Below are 18063 nucleotides of genomic sequence, written 5' to 3' on the forward strand. Positions count from 1 at the left end.
GGTTCGATCCCCGGCATCCCATATATAGTCTCCTGAGCACCACCAGGGGTAATTCCTGAGTGCAAAGCCAGGAGGAACACCTGAGCATCGCTGGGTGTGACCCCCCAAAAAGAAAAAATAAGTCCCCAGAACGACGGAATATTGGTCAGCGGGAAGGGCAGATTGCCCGGCATGTGATCGACCTGGGTTCGATCCCCGGTACCCCATAGGGCCCCGCAGGGACTGATCCTGAGTGCAGAGCCAGGAGGAAACCCTGAGAACCACCGGGCACAATTCCCTCACAAAATAAAAGTCCCCAGCGATCCCCCATGATGTTCCCCCCCCCCGACTCTCACAGGTATCACAGGCAGTTACTCGGTCTCCGAGCCCCTGACCTTCTCCCCCATCCGCCTCCACTCGGGCCTGGTGTGGACAGCGGAGGCCCCGGCGGCTGAGTCCATGGGGCAAAGGAGCAACGATCACTGGGTGAGTCCACAGCCCCGCTAGCGCCCCCTGGTGGAGTCCAGAGACCCTAGAAGAGGGGCTGGAGCCATAGCACAGCCGGTAGGGCACTTGCCTTGCACGCGGCCGACCTGGGTTCGATTCCCAGCATCCCATAGGGTCCCCTGAGCACCCCGCCAGGGGTGGTTCCTGAGTGCAGAGCCAGGAGTGACCCCTGTGCATCGCCAGGTGTGACCCAAAAAGCAAAAAATAACAAACACACACACAAAAATAACAGAAGAGATGCAGATTTGGCCTGACCTGAACGCCAGTGGTGGATATGGTCCACTGCTCTGGAGTCACGGTGCCTCAGTTTCTCCTCGGGGAGATGGAGGGAGAGCTTCTCGGAGTCCGGTGAGCAGGCTCCCCACGGTGAGGTCATCTCCCCCTAAGGAAGAATTCTATTAGGAGGACGGGGAGAGTGATATAAAATAGAGATGAGGGCCCAGAGTGGTTATATATATATATATATATATATATATATATATATATATATATATAGTCCCCTGAGCACCACTGGGAGTAACTCCTGAGTGCAGAGCCAGGAGGAACCCCTGAGCATCACCAGGTGTGACCCAAAAGAGCAAAAAATAATAATAATAATAATAAAATAAAATAGAGATGAAGGGCCATAGAGATAGCACAGTGAGTAGAGTACTGGCCATGCTTGCAGCCAAGCTGAGTTCGATCCCCTGCATCCTGTAGGGTCCCTTGAGCACTGCCAGGAGTAATCCCTGAGCACAGAGCAAGGAGTCATCCTGAATGAAGAACTAGGAATAAGCCCTGAGCACTGTTGGATGTGGCCCAAAAAACCCAAAAAAATGCCAGAAACAAAACAAAACAAAACAAAAAAACGATGAGCTGGAGCTTTGCATGCCACAGCCCAGGGTTCCATCCCCAGCACCTTAGGGTCTCCCAAGCACTGCCAGGCATGACCTCCGACCCCAGAGCTGGCAGCAGAGGGGCGGAGCCATAGTATAGCAGGGAGAGCAGCTGCCCTGCACACAGCTGACCCAGGCTCGATCCTTGGCACCCCACAGGGTCTCCAAACACTGCCAGGAACAATTTCTAAGTGCAGGCAGGGCCTGTGAGGGGAAGAAAATGGAAATTGTTGACAGGGGGAACAGCATGAGGGAACAGCACAGCACAGCAAGAGCTTTGAGGAAGAGGAAGGTAGAAAGAATCCAGCCGGGACCACAGCAAAGAGTACAAAGGGGAGCGCACACGCCTAGTGGGCGGCTGACCTGGGGTCCATCCTCAGCACCCTCTAGGGTCCCCCGGACCCACGAGGAGTGATCCCCAGCACCACCGGATGTGGTGCCAAACTAAAACAAGATGGGGTTGTCTTTGCGCCCCAGTAGTGACCAAGTGTGCCCCGCATTGAGCCCATGGTGGGCTGGTGGTCTGGAACTGTACCCCCTTCTTGATACGTGTTCTGTTCCCACAGTATGCGGGCCTCAATCCCTCGGACTATGTCAACTCAGAGGTGAGTGTGCAAGGCGGAGGGCGGGGGACTGAGCCTGTACCCCTTTGCCCCGTGACTTGGGGGGGCTTCAGAAACCGGTAGTCGAGCAAGGGGACCTCTGTGAATTTGATTTGAGGAGCCCAGCTGGGGTCCTCCTGGACCTGAGTCCCAAAGGCCAGACAGGGCCAGAAGCACAGTACAGAGAGGAGAGCACTTGCCTTGCACACAGCAGACCTGGGTTCAATCCCTTCGCCCTACAGGGTCCCTTGAGTCCCTCCAGGAGTGAACCCTAAGCACAGAGTCAGGAGTCAGCCCTGAGCACTGCTGGGCATGCCAAACAATAAAAGGCCAGATAGAACCAAACACCTCCTTTCGGCAGAGTTCAGCTCAGCCTGTCTGGGTTGTATGACAAGGAGCAGGCGGTGTGAAAGAGAGGAGGGTATGTTTCTGCCTGGCCTCCATCGCCACCGCAGACGCCCTCTGCTCTGAGTCTTCCGTCTGTGCTGGGAGGAGGGTTCCAGGATGTTGATGGGGACTCCGTGGCCCCTCTCCTGCAGATTCTGGAGTCCACACGGGTCCCCCGTCACAAGAGCTTGATGGCACAGCGCTGGGAAGCCGGCATCTACTTCAGTGAGGATGAGGACTGAGGCCGCCAGGCCCTGTGGGAACTGCCAAGGACCGACTGCCAGCAAATGCGCCCCGCGATGTGAGCTCTGCAGCCCACCAAAAGCAGAGCCACGGAACCAGAGTCAGCCCGCGCCTTGCTCCACACTGACCACGCCCCCACTGTTATATGACCACGCCTACCAACCCTGGCCCCGCCTTGACAGCCACGCCCCTCTTCTCCGCCCCATGACCACGCCCTATCCTGACCCCGTGATCGCCTGGCCCCGCCCCCGCCTTGCCACGCCTGCTTTGGTCACGCCCCCATGGCCACGCCCCGGCGATTTCTGTTCTTGGCTTTTCCTGGCAAGAAATGATTCTGCTTTCTGGGTCCACGCTCTTGTTGCCGACGAGGCAGAATCTGCTGGACGTTTTTTTCTGCCTCTGAGACTGCCAAATGCAACTCAAGGCCCAAGAAGGAAAGAAACCAGCTCCCCTCTCGCCCGGTCACTGCCCACCCCTGTTCCACATCCCAGCTGCCAGAGGGCGTCTCTGAAAGCTGGGGGTACCAGGGGTACAGCAGGTCTGCTGGGGGACCCATTTGGATCTGTAAGCAGCTTCGATCCGGGGCCGGAGCCTTAGAACAGCGGCGAGGGCGTTTGCCTGGCACGCGGCCGACTCAGATCCGATCCCTGGCATCCCATGGGGTCTCCCAAGCACCACCAGGAGTGAGTCCTGAGTGCAAAGCCAGGAGTCAGCCCCGAGCATCTCCGGGTGTGACGCCCCCAACCCCCCCTCCCAATCTATGTGGAATGTCCCCCCCCACCCTAACCCCCCACCACAACCTGGGGTTTCTCAATGTCTCCGTGCTGCTCCCTGCTAGCTTCAGCCTTTGGGGGGCCCAGAGGTTGGTGTGGGGCTCGAGGAAGGGGGGCTAGTTCTGTTGCTTCACCCCATGCTCAGCCTGAGCCTCCCACCTCTGGCTGGCACTTTCTGGGAGGCAGCCACTGCTCCAGGATGCTGACCCTGTCCCCCAGGACACCCAGGCCTGTGGACCCGACCCCAGCAGCCCCCTGCCCCAAGCACCTCCACCGTTCCAACTACATTTATTAAACGCCCGCTGTGTAGCTGGCTGTCTTGTGTCCTGGCACTGGGGGGGTCATGCCCTGGAACTACAGCTTAGGGGGGTGGGGCGCAATCTCTGCCCACTGCCTCGGTTTGCCAGGGCCGCTGTGCCTGTGAAGTCGCTGTGCAGCCCCTCCATGCTGGCCTCGGGGCCCGGCTGCTTTCCCTGCACCCCCCCCCCCCGGGCACAGCTGGTGACAACTGTGCCCCTCACACACTGACGATGGCTGGGCGTTGTCCCCAGAGCTGTCGGGGGCAGGGGAGACCACAGCAACTATTTTTAGAACTTTCTGGAAAAAGGGTCATGCCAGGCCCAGGAAGCGGTGGCCGGAAATAGTTGTGGCATGGCTGGGGATTGAGGGTGGGGCCTGAAGAGACAGACTGAGGGAGGAGGCTGGGGGTGGGGGCAGTAGGGCACCCTCCAGGGTCAAGTTTGATCTCTTGCCAGTGGTAATTGGGACTCAGTCCCTGGAAGCGTATGGGGGTCCCCCCTCTCAGGAAGGCAGTTTCGGGGCCTTGGGCGCGCACTCCCCCTTTGTGGAGCATGGGAACATTGCTCCACATGTAATGCCTGTCACAGTGTCACAGCAGCCCAGGGTCACCAGGGTTGGGGGCCTCGAGGACCCTCTCTAGCTTCTGGAGGTGCTGCCTCCTCGGGAGACCCCCGGCCCTCCAGTCCGCAGCTCCAGCTGTCCAGGAAAGGGCCCTGATGGGGGCCACAGGTGCCTCAATGTCCCAGCTCTTCAGGGGAGCCCGTGACCTCTGCCGGGGGTGCACTCGGTACCGGGTTCAGGACTGACTCTCCACATTGCCCACGGCCAGCTTGTCGCCTTTCCAGAGAGCCCTGGTCACATCCGGTCCCCACGAGCCCTGCCAGGAGTAATCCCTGAATGCAGGGCCAGGAGTCAGGAGTCAGCCCTGAGCCTTTTTTTGTTTGTTTGTTTGTTTTGCTTTGCTTTTTGGGTCACACCCGGCAATGCTCAGGGGTTACCCCTGCCTTTTGCACTCAGGAATTACTCCTGGCAGTGCTGGGGGACCCTATGAGATGCTGGGAATTGAACCTGGGTTGGACGCGTGCAAGACAAAAGCCCTACCTGCTGTGCTGTCGCTCCAGGCCCCAAGCCCTGAGCCGTTTGTTTATTAAAATAAAATAAACCAAGCATCCCCTATGGTCCCCCGAGCACCGCCAGGAGGAATTCCTGAGTGCAGAGCCAGGAGTAATCCCTGTGCGTTGCTGGGTGTGACCCAGAAAGCAAAAAAGTAAAATAAAATAAAATAAAATAAAATAAGCCCCAAACCAAAGAGGGTTGGAGTGAAGTACAGCAGGTAAGACACTTGCCTTGCACGTGGCCGGCACAGGTTCGACCCCCAGCATCCCACAAGGTCCCCCAAGCCCCATCAGGAAGTGATTCCTGAATGCAGAGCTGGGAGTAACCCCTGAGCACCACAAGTCCCCAAAGAAAAGCACTTGTATCTCTTGTGTCATTTGTCATCCCATTGATCTTCGATATGCTCCAGCGGGCGCCAGTAACATCTCCATTTGTCCCTGTCACGTGCTAGTGTAGCCTAATGATACCTGCTCGCTCCAGGAACAGGAAGAGCCTCAAACCATTCGTTCAGGGTTTTGACGAAGAAGTCTGACCATCTAGTTGGTAGGTGGCCATGCGGTCTTTTGACATCCCGTGGAATCCAGGTAGTCCAGTGGTCGTCTCTGAATCACATTACATGTCCAGCCCATCTGATTTTTGATGCCTTGGCAAACGAGACAGCATCCCTGATTCTTGACCGTCGACGGAGGTCGGAACTCCGGATTCCTTCTCTCACTTGAGTGAGACGTGATACTCCAAGCATAGCTCTCTCAATTCCTCTTTGGGATACCCGAATAGCGTTCTCATCCTATTTGCGTAGGGCCCAGGTCTCTGAGGCGTATGTTAGTGCAGGAAGAACAGTGGAATCGAAAAGATGTGCCCGAAAGTTGGAGGTTCTTCGTCCTCTTAACCACTTCTTTGACGCTCTTGAAGGCGTTCCACACTGCTCTCTTCATCCTGCGCAGTTCTGGCACCAAGTCGTTCCTTATATTGAGTTCTCAACCCAGGTACACATAGCTGCTGCATTCAGAGATGTTCGTTCCATTGAGAGCAAACAAACAAAAAACCAAATTGGCGGGACTGGAGCGATAGCACAGCGGGTAGGGCGTTTGCCTTGCACGTGGCCAACTCGGGTTCAAATCCCAGCATCCCATATGGTCCCCTGAGCACCGCCAGGGGTAATTCCTGAGTGCAGAGCCAGGAGTAACCCCTGTGCATCGCCGGGTGTGACCCAAAAAGCAAAAAAAAAAAAAAATGGCTTTGACCAAACCCGGAGACCATGAGTTTACCCAACTGAAGTGTTTGAAGTCGATTCAGCTTCAGGCGTGGCTGGTTCCAGCCTTTAAATAGGGTCCCTGTCACTGTTGAGCCCCCCAGGCTGGCATCCTACTGAGTCCCCAGGTCTCTCGGGCGGGTGCCTCTGGCTGCTGGCTCCGCGCATGCCTTTTAGGAGTGGGGGGGACAGCTTAGGGCTGGGGGAGCTAGTGGCAGCTTTAGGGGGGTTGCTGGGCACTTGTCACACACACACACACACACACACACAGTGTTGGATCCTGGGACCCCCGGCCCCCCATGGCCAGACTTGGGGATCATTTCCTGGTTGAGCTTGTAGGGAGCAACTGCATGCGGCCACCAGAGGGCGACAAAGCACCAACAATGGCAAGGGGGTGGCTCCCTGCTGGTCCCCCTCCACCGACCCCCACACCCACAGAATCCCCTTCCTGCAGCCTGCAGAGGCCCTAGGACCCAGTTCTGCTGCCCCAGCCCACCCCACGCCCCTGGGCTGGGGGGGCCCAGCAAGGAGGGATGCGGGAGACCCGGTGCACTGACCTAGGGAGTGTTTTTTTGTCTGTTTGTTTGTGTTTGGGCTACACCTGGTGGTACTCAGGGCTGACTCCTGCCTCTGTGCTCAGGGATCACTTCTGGCGGTGCTCGGGGGACCCTATGAGGGTGCTTGGGATCGAACCCGAGTCAGCTGAGTTCAAGGGACACAGCTGAGCTCCAGCCCCACTATCTGGGCTTGGAAAGGCCTGGAAATGGGGAGCAGAGAGATAGTATAGTGGCTAGAGTGCTCCTCCCTCCCTCCCTCCTCCCTTCCTCCGTCCTCCCTTCTTCCCTCCTCCTTGTCTTCCTTCTTCCCTCTGTCCTCCCGCCCAGTTGGTGACATCCACAGAACTTCCCAGCAGTTCACCTTTGTTCGGTGTCAGGAAAATCTTTCTTAAGTCAGGGTGGTATTGAAACTTCTTTTGTTTTTTTTTTGGGGGGGCACACCCAGAGATACTCAGGAATCACTCCTGGCTCTGCTCCGGGGACCCGACGGGATGCTGAGGATCAAACCTGGGACTGAACCTGGGTCACTGTGTGCAAAGCAAGTGCCCCTCCTGTTGTCCTTCCGCTCCAGTACCAACTATTGTACCTTTCGAGGCAGAATTTGTTGGCTGCATGCCCTGGGCCGATCCTCCTTCCTTCCCCAGCCCTCCCCCAATTTCCCCTCCTCCCCCTCCCCCTTCGCGCCCCACGCGAAGCCAGCTCACAGAGCCACCACCAGAGGGCGCCCCCGAGCCCCAGCCAGCCTCCAGCTCTGCGCTCACCCCGTACACGTTCGCTGGGTGGGGGAGTGCGGGGGAATATCCTTGGGCCAGAGAGCCCGAGACCCCCCCCTTAGACCCCCCACGACCTCCACTGCTGTACCACAGCCCTGCTCCTGCCCTAGGACCTTTGCAAGGATTGTCCCGACCGCCTGGATCTCTCAACCCAAATGGCCTCTCCCCTGCACACCCCCCCACCCAAATCCTCACTCAACCCCCATCACCAACCAGACGCTCAGTACAGCTGGTGATTGGCCAGAGCGAAGAGTCCGGTGGGGAGGGCGTTTGCCTAGCACATGGCTGACCCAGGCTGCAACCCCGACCTGCCATAGGGTCTCCTGAGCACTGAGCACAGAGCTCGGAGTAAGCCCTGGGCAGCAGTCGCTCGGGCCCCCAGTCAGAATTTTTTTTTTTTTTTTGCTTTTTGGGTCACACCCGGCAATGCACAGGGGTCACTCCTGGCTCATGCACTCAAGAATCACCCCTGGTGGTGCTCAGGGGACCATATGGGATGCTGGGATTCGAACCCGGGTCAGCCACGTGCAAGGCAAACGCCCTACCCGCTGTGCTATCTCTCCAGCCCCGCAGTCAGAAATTTTTGAAAAAAGAAGAAAAACCACTCGAGGTTCCCAGGAGGATTCTGGGGCTCAGGGGGGCAGCCTGAGGGCTGATCTGGCCTGGAGGGGGCGGGGCCTGAATGCAGTAAATGGGCCTTGGGTCCTTCTCAGCCATGACACCCTCACACCTCCTTTTTTTTTTTTTTAGAAGGCGGGCACACCCAGCAGCGCTCAGCGTCACTCCTGGCAGTGCTCTCGGAGACCCTCTAGGATGCCGGAAGTGGCCCAGGCTGGCCAGGTGCAAGGCAAGCGCCCTCCCCCCTCCCCTGATGTCCAGACGCTCCAACCCCCAAGACCTTCTGATGGCTTTTTTGTTTGTTTGTTTGTTTCTGTTTTGGGTCACACCCAGCGATGCTCAGGGATTACTGCTGGGTCTGCACTTAGGAATTACTTCTGCTGTCAGTGCTTGGGGGACCCTATGCGATGCGGGGATTGAATCGATTGAATCTGGGTCAGCCGTGTGCAAGACAAACGCCCTCCCTGCTGTGCTATCGCTCTTGGCGGGTGGGGGGAGGGGGCGCGTGGGGGGGGCTTCTGATCACTTTTGCATTGGGGAAGAGGGTCACACCCAGCGGTGCTCAGGGCTGACTCCTGGCTCTGAACTCAGGGATCTCTCCTGATGGTGCTCAGGAGACCCTGTGAGGTGCTGGGAATCGAACCCGGGTCGGCCATGTGCAAGGCAAGGGCCCTCCCCGCTGCTGCCCGGTCCCTCCAGCCCTCCTTTCTGTGAATGAAGCCTGAATCATCCTGCCCGCCTCTGCCTGGAAAAGCCGCAGTGAGCAGCCTGATGACTCACGCCCCAACCCCCCGCCCCGCCAGAATGTATTTCTAAGGAAAATATTTAGTATTTTATTGTAAACCGTTTAGCTTGTCCAGATAGACCGGGGAAGAGAGTCCGAAGGCAAACGACAGGGCCAGAGAGACGGCCAAGGCCTGGGGCTCTCGCCTTGCAGATGCTGACTCTGATTTGAACCCCCAGCACCACACAGGGGGGCCCCCAGCACTCCCAGAAATAGCTGCTGAGGGGGCCAGAAAGAGGACAGCAGAGAAGGTGCTCACCTTGCCACGGGGAAGCTCAACTTCCATCCCCGGCACCCCATAGAGTCCCCTGAGCCCCACCAGGAGTGATTCCTGAGCACAGAGACAGGAGTCAGCCCTGAGCACCCACCGCCAGGTGTGGGCCCCAAAACAAAACCAAAGAAAAATGCAAAGGTCGAGAGCGAGGGTCAGAGAGGTGGGTCCAGGGGTTCAGACTCCACATGCAGCCCCCCGCCCATACAGAGTCCCCCCAGCACCACTGGGGGTGACCCTGGAGGCCACCAGCATGACCAGGTCATTCCCGGTAGCTGGATCCTGAACGGCCTCAAACCTTCGAGCCCCGCATCCCGTGGCTGAGACCAGGTTGATGCTCAGTGGGAATGATCTTGCCCGACTTTGTGGTGGGGGCACTTTGGATTTAGGGGTCCCATCTGGCCGTGCTCACAGCAGATTCCTGGTTTTGGGCTCGGGGATCACTCCTGGCAGTGCTTGGGGGACCCTATGGGATGCCGGGGATTGAACCCGAGTCAGCGGTATGCAAGGCAAGCGTCCTTCCCGCTGTGCTATTATTGCCCTGGTCCCTCTCCCCTTTTTTTGGGGGGGGGCAGGTATCTTTGGTCCACACCAGCAGTGCTTTGGGGATGTTCCGGACTCTGTGCTCTGGTGTGACTCCTGACAGTGCTCAGGGGACCCTATAGGATGTGGGGGTTGAACTGGGTCAGCCCTGGCTACGTCTCCCAATACCTTCCCCTCCTCTTCCCTAGGGCCTTCCCCCCACATCCCTCCCTTCTCCTCCCTTCTTTGGGGGGGAGGGTGGGGCCACACCCAGCAATGCTCAGGGCTGACTCCTGGCTCTACCCTCAGGGATCACTCCGGGAAGTGTTCAGGGGACCCTATGGGATGCTGGAGATTGAACTCGGGTTACCCAAACCCCTCCCCTCCCCCACACCCCTTCTCCTTTCCCCACCCTCTTTTTTGGGTAGGGGGGCCACACCCGGTGATGCTCAGGGCTGACTCCTGCCTCTGTGCTCCGGGGTCACTCCTGGCGGTGCTTGGGGGACCCTACGGGATACCCAGGATGGAATCCAGCTGCCTCTCCCCCTCCCCCTCCCGCGCCCCCCCCTTATCTCCATCGCTCAGACACCAGCTGGGAAAATACAGGCGCAGGTGGGCTCCCCGGCCCGAAAGTGGGGCTCTGAACATCCCCAGCAGGTTTTTCCGGCCCCTGCAGCGCCGGGCACCACAGTCACCCGGGTACTGCCCAGACTCGCCCAGGTTTCTCAAGTCCCGCACACACACACACACCCTCCCGGCGGCCTGAGGCCAGTGCCCGCCCTGCTGACCACAGACGCTCCCTCCCCCCCGCCCCCAGATGTCCTGCCCGCTGGGGGCGACCACCGCAGCAGTGAGCAGCACCCCCGAGTCACACGTGGGGACAGAGGCTTCCCGGAGGGATCAGCAGGCATGGCCCCCCAACCTGGAGACGTGACCCCCTCCCGCACCCTTCCCCCCATCAACATGTTCCCCGGACACCCAGACACCCCAGGGTGGGATCCCCAGGAGCAGAACTATTCAGAAGGGGGACCCACCCCCCAGAGCTATAGCACAGCGGGGAGGGCGCTGGCCTTGCCTAAGGTGAACCCGGGTTCGAACCCTGACACCCCATACGGTCCCCAGAGTCCCACTGGGAATGATTCCTGAGCGCAGAGCCAGGAGTCGGCCCTGAGCACTGCCGGGTGTGGCCCCAGAACCAAAAAAGAAAAAAAAAGTGTTCAGAGCCAGCTCCACCCACCCCAGACAAGAAGCAAGTGAGCTGGCTAGGGGCAGGGCAGAAGGGGAGGGGGGTATTCCAGAGACTTTTGTTTGTTTGGGGCTGTCAGCTGATGGTGCTCAGGGCTCAGAGGGCGGTGCTGATCCTGGCTCTGCACTCAGGGGTCACTCCTGGCAGGGCTGGGAGTACCCTATGGGATGCTGGGGATCAAACCCGGGTGGCCCCCCGGCTAGGCAAGTGCCCTCCCTGCTGTCCTACCACTCTGGCTCTCCAGAGACTTTTTTTTTAGGGGGGGTCACACCCGGCGATGCACAGGGGTTACTCCTGGCTCATGCACTCAGGAATTACTCCCGGTGGTGCTCAGGGGACCCTCTGGGATGCTGGGAATGGAACCTGGGTCAACCACAGGCCAGGCAAACGCCCTACCTGCTGTGCTATCGCTCCTGCCTCTCTCCAGAGACTTTGGAGTGTCATTCATTCGAGTCACTGCGTTTTAGCATCTAGTAAAACACCCAACAGGGAGCTGAACCAAGTTCCACTCCCAGCGTCACGAGCACCCAAGGAAGGTCCCCTCAGCCCCAGACGCCACTCCTGAGCACCATAGGCTGTGGCCCCAAATGAAATAAATAAAGTATATTTTTCAAAAATTTAAAAATAGGGACCAGAGCTGGAGTGATAGCACAGCGGGGAGGACATTTGCCTTGCATGGAGCCGACCTGGGTTTGATTCCCAGCATTCCATAGGGTCCCCTGAGCACCGCCAGGAGTAATTCCTGAGTGCATGATCCAGGAGTGACCCCTTGTGCATCGCCGGGTGTGACACCAAAAAGAAAAAAAATGAAAAGATTTAAAAATAGGGACCAGAAGGTCAGAGCAATAGTACAGGGCTTGGGGAGCAGGCGGGGGCATTGACCCCATATGCGGCTGACTGGGGTTTGATCCCCGGAATCCCACAGGGTCCCCCAAGCACCGCCAGGAGTCATTCCTGACTGCAGGGCTAGGAGTCAGCCCTGAGCACCGCCAGATGTAGCCCCCAAACAAAGACAAACAAGCAAGGAACTAGAGAGACAGGGTGGCAGGCAAGACGCTTGCCTCGCACGCAGCCAACACCCCCATTCTTCCCCAGCACCCCAAAAGCCCGAGTCCTACCAAATCAGCAACAGCCGCCTTCGGTTATGCTCTTTCCTTGATTTCCTTCACCGCTATCCTATCCACTTGCTTATTTTTATTTATTTATTTATTTATTGCTTTTTGGATCACACCCGGCGATGCACAGGGGTTATTCCTGGCTCTGCACTCAGGAATTACTCCTGGCAGTGCTCAGGGGACCATATGGGATGCTGGGAATCAAACCCGGGTCGGCCGCGTGCAAGGCAAACGCCCTATCCGCTGTGCTATTGCTCCAGCCCCTCCACTTGCTTATTTTGGTTTGGGAGCCACGCTCGGCAGTGCTCAGGGGCTGCTCCTAGTTCTGTGCTCTGGGGTCAATCCTGGCCGCGTCGAGCCAGGCCTGGCTGCAGGCAAGGCAAAGCACGCAGCCCGCCCTGTATTACCTCTCGGAGCCCCTTTTGGGAGATGGAATGTTCTGGAAGGCAGCAGAAGCTGTCTCGGGACAGCATGGCTAACAGCTGTGCTCAGCGGAGGACTTAGTTCTAGAAAACTTGACTCCCCACTTCTTTATTTTCCCTGTCGCAGCCTGCGTCTCCATTTCTCAGCAACGAAGCGGGCTCGGAGTATCTGCACCCCAGCGTGCCCCCCGCCCCCGTCAGCCTAGCTGGGCTGAGGAGCAGAATGGGGGGGGCCGGGAAGGGGGTGCTAAGCAGGCCCACCCACCTCAGGGTCCTCGGACCCTGAGCCAGACCCCAGGTCCCAAGCATGGGACCCACCCCAACGAGGCTGGAGAGGCAGAACCTCGTACACGGCTCCCCCCCACCAGCCCTGAGCCCCCCCAGGAGGGATGCCTGAGCAAAGAGCTCCGAGTCACTGCCGGGTGAGCCCTCTCCCCCCCAAAAAAGAGGAAAAACTGACAAAGGAAGCGTGGACATGGGACGACGGGGTGAGTGGGGTGTGTAGTTTGAGGAAGGGGAGATCCTGCCTCAGTTTCCCCCCAGCCTGGTTTGACAGCATCCTGCTTGGGGTTAGCTACAGTTTCCTTCCCCCACCCGCCAGGCTGGTGTGAGGGGGCTCCTTGCTCCAGGCTCACTGGGAGGTTTTGTTGGGGGCGGGGGTGGGGGGCGCAGGGGAAGGGTCTGGGGGGTCAGGGGGGGTCAGGGGGGGTCCACACGGGCCCCTCCGATTCTATCCCCACAGGGGCGTCTCTGGGGGCTCTCCCGGAGGGTGCTGGAATGTTCGGAGACTGGCCAGCCTCTCGGAGCCCCAGAGGAAGAAAATTCCTGGCTAAACATCTGAGTGGGTCAAACAAACAAACAGGGAACCAGAAGGGGGGGGGGGTGACAGGAGCAGGGGGAGGGGGAGGAGGGGCGGGGAGGAATGTGGCGTGTTGTGCGCCTGCCCCCCAGTCCACCAGGGTCTGGGCTCGCAGAGACCCTCCCTCCCCACGCTCCCCACCCTCCCAGGAACAAAGGGAATGACGAAGTCGCCTGGAAAAACAATCTTGGCCCTGACCAGACCCCGGGCCTGCCCGCCGCCTGCCTTCTCCCGAGCTGGAGCTGGGATCCTCAGGAATTTGGCAGGAAGGGGGATCTGGGGGGTCGGCTGGGAAGCCCTTGTGGTTTGCATTCTTGCGAAGTCTCAGCTTCACCTCCCCTCCCCTCCCCACCCGGCCCAGGAAGCTTCTAGAGAAAGAAATTTCTCAGCAGAAACTACCCGAACCTGGGGTTTAAAACCCAGCCAGGCTGTGTGTGGGGCCCCCTGTTCCCTCTGCCGCCGTCCGCCCCCCCCACCCCTGCTGACCCCGCCTCCGCCACCGCCGGAATCCTGTACAATATCCGGAAATGACACCAGAACATTCCAGAAGTCCTGCTGAGCCGATAAATGCGAGCATCTTGGTACGTTTGGAGAGGGTGGTCTTTTTTTGTTTTATTTTTTTGAGGGGGGGGTGGTTGCTGTTGTTGGGGCCTGTTTTATCTCTGTCAAGAAGGAAGTGACCAAGAATGCAAGAATGAGGCAGTTACTGGGACTCGTGTTCTAGAATGTTCCTCCAGGACCACAGCTGGGGAATTGGTTGATTCTTTCTTTCTTTCTTTCTTTCTTTCTTTCTTTCTTTCTTTCTTTCTTTCTTTCTTTCTTTCTTTTTTTTGTGCTTTTTGGGTCACACCTGGCGATGACAGGGGTCACTCCTGGCTCTGCACTCAGGAATTACCCCTGGCAGTGCTCAGGGGACCCTATGGGATGCTGGGAATCGAACCTGGGTCGGCTGCGTGCAAGGCAAACGCCCTCCCCACTGTGCTATCACTCCAGCCTGGTTGATTATTTCTTTAGTGGATACTCAGGGCACCACATCTGGTGGGATGCAGTAGGGGGTGGGGCTGGAGGGCTCCCTTGGCTCAGTGCTCGGGAGTCACCCCCTCAGTGCTGTTAACGAACCAGGCTGGGCCACAACCAGGCCAGGCTGCAGTGCCTCCCAGGCCTGTGTCTCTCCCGGCCCCTCAGCTGTGTTTTCAGTTTCGTTTTTGGCTCACACCTGGAGATGCTCAGGGCTGACTCCTGGCTCTGCACTCAGGAATGACTCCTGGCGGTGCTCAGGGGACCCTATGGGATGCTGGGAATCGAACCCGGGCCGGCCGCGTGCAAGGCAAACGCCCTCCCCGCTGTACAACCGGCTCCAGCCCCTCTAGCCTGATTTTCAAACGTCCTTGCAGCCTGCAAGATAGAAGCTGAGTTTTCGTAATGCAGCAAATAACAATGAACAGGGAGGAGCCTGAGTGACAGCACAGCAGCTGGGACTGCCTGCACACCACCGACCTGGGGTCCCGTCCCCCCCACCCCCACAAGGGTCCCCTGAGCCCAGCCTGATGTGGCCCTAGCACAAAAACAAAAACAAGCAAACAAAAAAAGACGACTACAACAACAACAACAAAATCAAGTCAACAAAATAAATACATAAAATGAAAAATAAGAAAACCCACAAGCCAAGCACAGTCACCCGAGCGTGGCCTTGGGCCGGGCAGGAGACCGTCCCGCCTTCCGCCTGCGCCGCGTGTGCCATTCCAAGGGTATTTAGTAATCTGGAAAATATTCTCATGGTCCCGACCCCTGGGCATAGACTCCACCACTAGCGCGCGGACGTCTCCAGTGAGCGCTCTGTTGGGGTCTGGTTTCCTGTTTGCTTTTGCGGTGCTGGGGACCTAACTCAGACCCCACCTAGGTGAGGCTGGAGCTCCACCCCCCGCCCCACCCTCCCAGACAGTTGGGACCCTCCCACCCCACCCCTCCTGCCCCGGTCTGCACAGGGACTGGCCCAGAGGGGCAGCAGCGACAAGGCAGCGGGGAGGCCGTTGGCCATTCATAAGGCCCACTGGGGGGGGTCGATCTCCCGCACGCCCTCCCACCCCTACTCGCTCCATAGGGTCCCCCCTGAGCACAGCCCAGAGTAATCCCTGAGCGCAGAGCCAGGAGTCTGCCCTGAGCATCCCCACGTGTGGCCCAAAACACAGCAACAAGGGCGCTGGAGCGATAGCACAGCGGGTAGGGCGTTTGCCTTGCACGCGGCCAACCCGGGTTCAAATCCCAGCATCCTGAGCACCGCCAGAGGTAATTCCTGAGTGCAGAGCCAGGAGTGACCCCCGTGCATCGCCGGGTGTGACCCAAAAGCAAAAACAAACAAACAAACAAACAAACCCAAACAGCAACAAAAAGAAGCGGACCCATGGCAAGAGGGAACCTGGGAGATGGCACTGGGGCAGGGCGTTTGCCTTGCACGCAGCTGACCCGGGTTCGATCCCGGCACCACCCCGTAGGGTCCTGGCGCTGCTCAGGCCTGACTTCTGCCTCTGCGTCTGGGTATCATTCCTGTTGGTGCTGCGGGGGGTGGGGGGGACCCTGTGGGGATCGAACCTGTTTCAACCGCCCACGTGCAAGGCCAGCCCCGCCCTCCCTCCCTGCCCGTGTGCTCCTGCAGGGTGTGCACAGACAGACAGACAGACAGTGGGATCTCTGGATGGCCTCCCAGGTGCCCGCCGCTGGCTCCGTGTTCACCCTTGGAGCAAAGGCCCCCAATTTCCAGGGTTCTCACGCCCGCCGCGCGGGAATGCGCATGCGCCAGCCCCGCCCACGGCTCTGCATCAGCTGCAGCCGCTGGCCTTGGGCATCCTTGGGGGGTTGGGGAGACCAGGGTGCTGGCCGTTTGGCCTTTTGCCCTGAGCTGAATCATCCTCCCTCCCACCCACCCTGGGGCCACCCAGAAGTGCTGCTTCAACCCTTCCCCCAGCCCCCGCTTGGAAGGAGCCCCAGGGAGGCCAAAGCTGAGGGGTCCCCCTGAGCATTGTAGGGACAGAGACCCGAGCCGGGCCCCTGAGCACTGGGCAATGCCCGGTTGTGCCCCACCCGACAGTGGCCGGGGGTTCTGCGCTCAGCAGTCACTCCCAGGGGACAGAACCAGGTGGGCCGCATGCAAGGCAAGTGCCCTCCCTAAGCGCCCTGGGGCCACATAACACAACTGAAAAGATAAAAGAAAACAGCGGGGGAGGGGGTGGGGGCTGGGGAGACAGGACAGCAGGGAGGGTTTTTGCCTTGCTCGCAGCTGACCGGGCTCAATGCCCAGGAAGCCTTAGGGTCCCTGAATCTTTTTTATTTTTTTCTTTTTGGGTCACACCCAGCGATGCACAGGGGTTACTCCTGGATCATGCACTCAGGAATTACTCCCGGGGGACCCTATGGGATGCTAGGAATCGAACCCGGGTTGGCCGCTTGCAAAGCAAATGCCCTACCCCCATGTGCTATTGCTCCAGCCCAAACAAAAGGAACAAGAATCTTTTTATTTTTTTCTTTTTGAGCCTTAGGGTCCCTGAGTGCAGGGCCAGGAGAGAGCCCTGAGCACCACGAGATGTGTCTCCCCATGGAAAAAAAAAAAAACCCAAAACTACAGAAGGTGTTAGCTGGTCCCCTTGCTCCCCCATGGCAATCAGCAGCGCCCCCTCCCCGCTCTTCCTGGGGTCTTGTGGGGAGGGGTAACCTCAGGAGACAAGTCCAGCCGTGCTCTGGGGTCACCTGAACCTCTGCTGTGCCCAGTTAGTCATCAAGTATTGATGCGGTGACGTGGCCCGGCCGAGTCTCACATGTCACCTGTTCTGAGCCCTGAGGGGGCCTGTTAGTGCTTACCTGGATCCTTCCTCGCTCCGGGGACCTCAGTCTTGTGGGCAATGAGACCCCCATGACCGAGAACCCTTCCAGTATCTGAATGAGGTTGACGAGACAGGGGTGTTACTGTCTGGGGACCTCACTGCCCAGGGGTGGCTTCCCTGACCCCTCCACACATTAGGGGAACTCCCAAGGCAGTATGAACCCAGACCTGCCCCCAAGGTCACCTTGAGCACAGCTGCTTGGCTCGTCCGTGTTGGGGTACCAGTGATAGTACAACAGCCTTGCACAGGCGGTCGACCCGGGTTCGGTCCCCAGCATCCCATATGGTCCCTCGGGGCAACACCAGGAGTAATTCCTGAGTTCCTGAGTGCAGAGCCAGGAGGAACCCCTGAGCATCACAGGCTATGATCCAAAATGGAAAAAAAAAACAAAAAAAAACAAGAAACCAAGGGGCATGTGACTGACCAGGGTTCGATCGCTGGCACCCGATAGGGTCCTGAGGCCCATGGGAAGTGATTCCTTAGAGCTGAGCCAGGAGTCAGCCCTGAGCATCACCGGGTGTCACCCTTTCAAAAGAAAAGAATAGAAAATCAGGCAGGGCTTGGAGACATGCTGCAGGTGTTAAGTTGCTGGCCTTGCACATGGTCGACCCCAGTTCCAGCCTTGGCACCCCACTGGGCTCCCCACCCCCCCAGCCCCACCACCCCTGAGCTCAGAACCAGGGGTCAGCCTGAGGATTGCCAGGAATGGTCCGAGTCATGAACCCCCTCCCCCCAAAAAAGAAAAAAAACAAAACAAGAAAATCAGGTAGGGCAAAGAGCTTTTTGTTTGTTTGGGGTGTTTGTTTGTTTTGCTTTTTAAGTCACACCTGGCGATGCACAGGGGTTACTCCTGGCTCTGCACTCAGGAATTACCCCTGGTAGTGCTCAGGGGACCATATGGGATGCTGGGGATCGAACCTGGGTCAGCCGCAGGTGCAAGGCTGCTGTACTATCACTCCAGTCCCCAAGACTTTTCTTTGAGATGAT

At 58.5% G+C, this 18063-nt stretch overlaps 1 protein-coding gene across 1 annotated transcript in view; it reads left to right on the plus strand.

The window, feature by feature from the left end:
• PALM (paralemmin) overlaps nt 1-3643 on the plus strand; it is a 47426-nt gene extending 43783 nt beyond the window's left edge. Inside the window, exons 4-6 of the mRNA XM_055124897.1 lie at nt 338-465; nt 1928-1966; nt 2503-3643. Of these exons, the coding sequence (XP_054980872.1) occupies nt 338-465; nt 1928-1966; nt 2503-2592 (257 nt within the window). The 3' untranslated portion in view covers nt 2593-3643. The remainder of the gene's footprint in view (nt 1-337; nt 466-1927; nt 1967-2502) is intronic.
• The last annotated feature ends 14420 nt before the right edge of the window (nt 3644-18063 follow it).

Source organism: Sorex araneus, chromosome 2 (genome assembly GCF_027595985.1).
Source record: "Sorex araneus isolate mSorAra2 chromosome 2, mSorAra2.pri, whole genome shotgun sequence".
Taxonomy (NCBI): domain Eukaryota; kingdom Metazoa; phylum Chordata; class Mammalia; order Eulipotyphla; family Soricidae; genus Sorex; species Sorex araneus.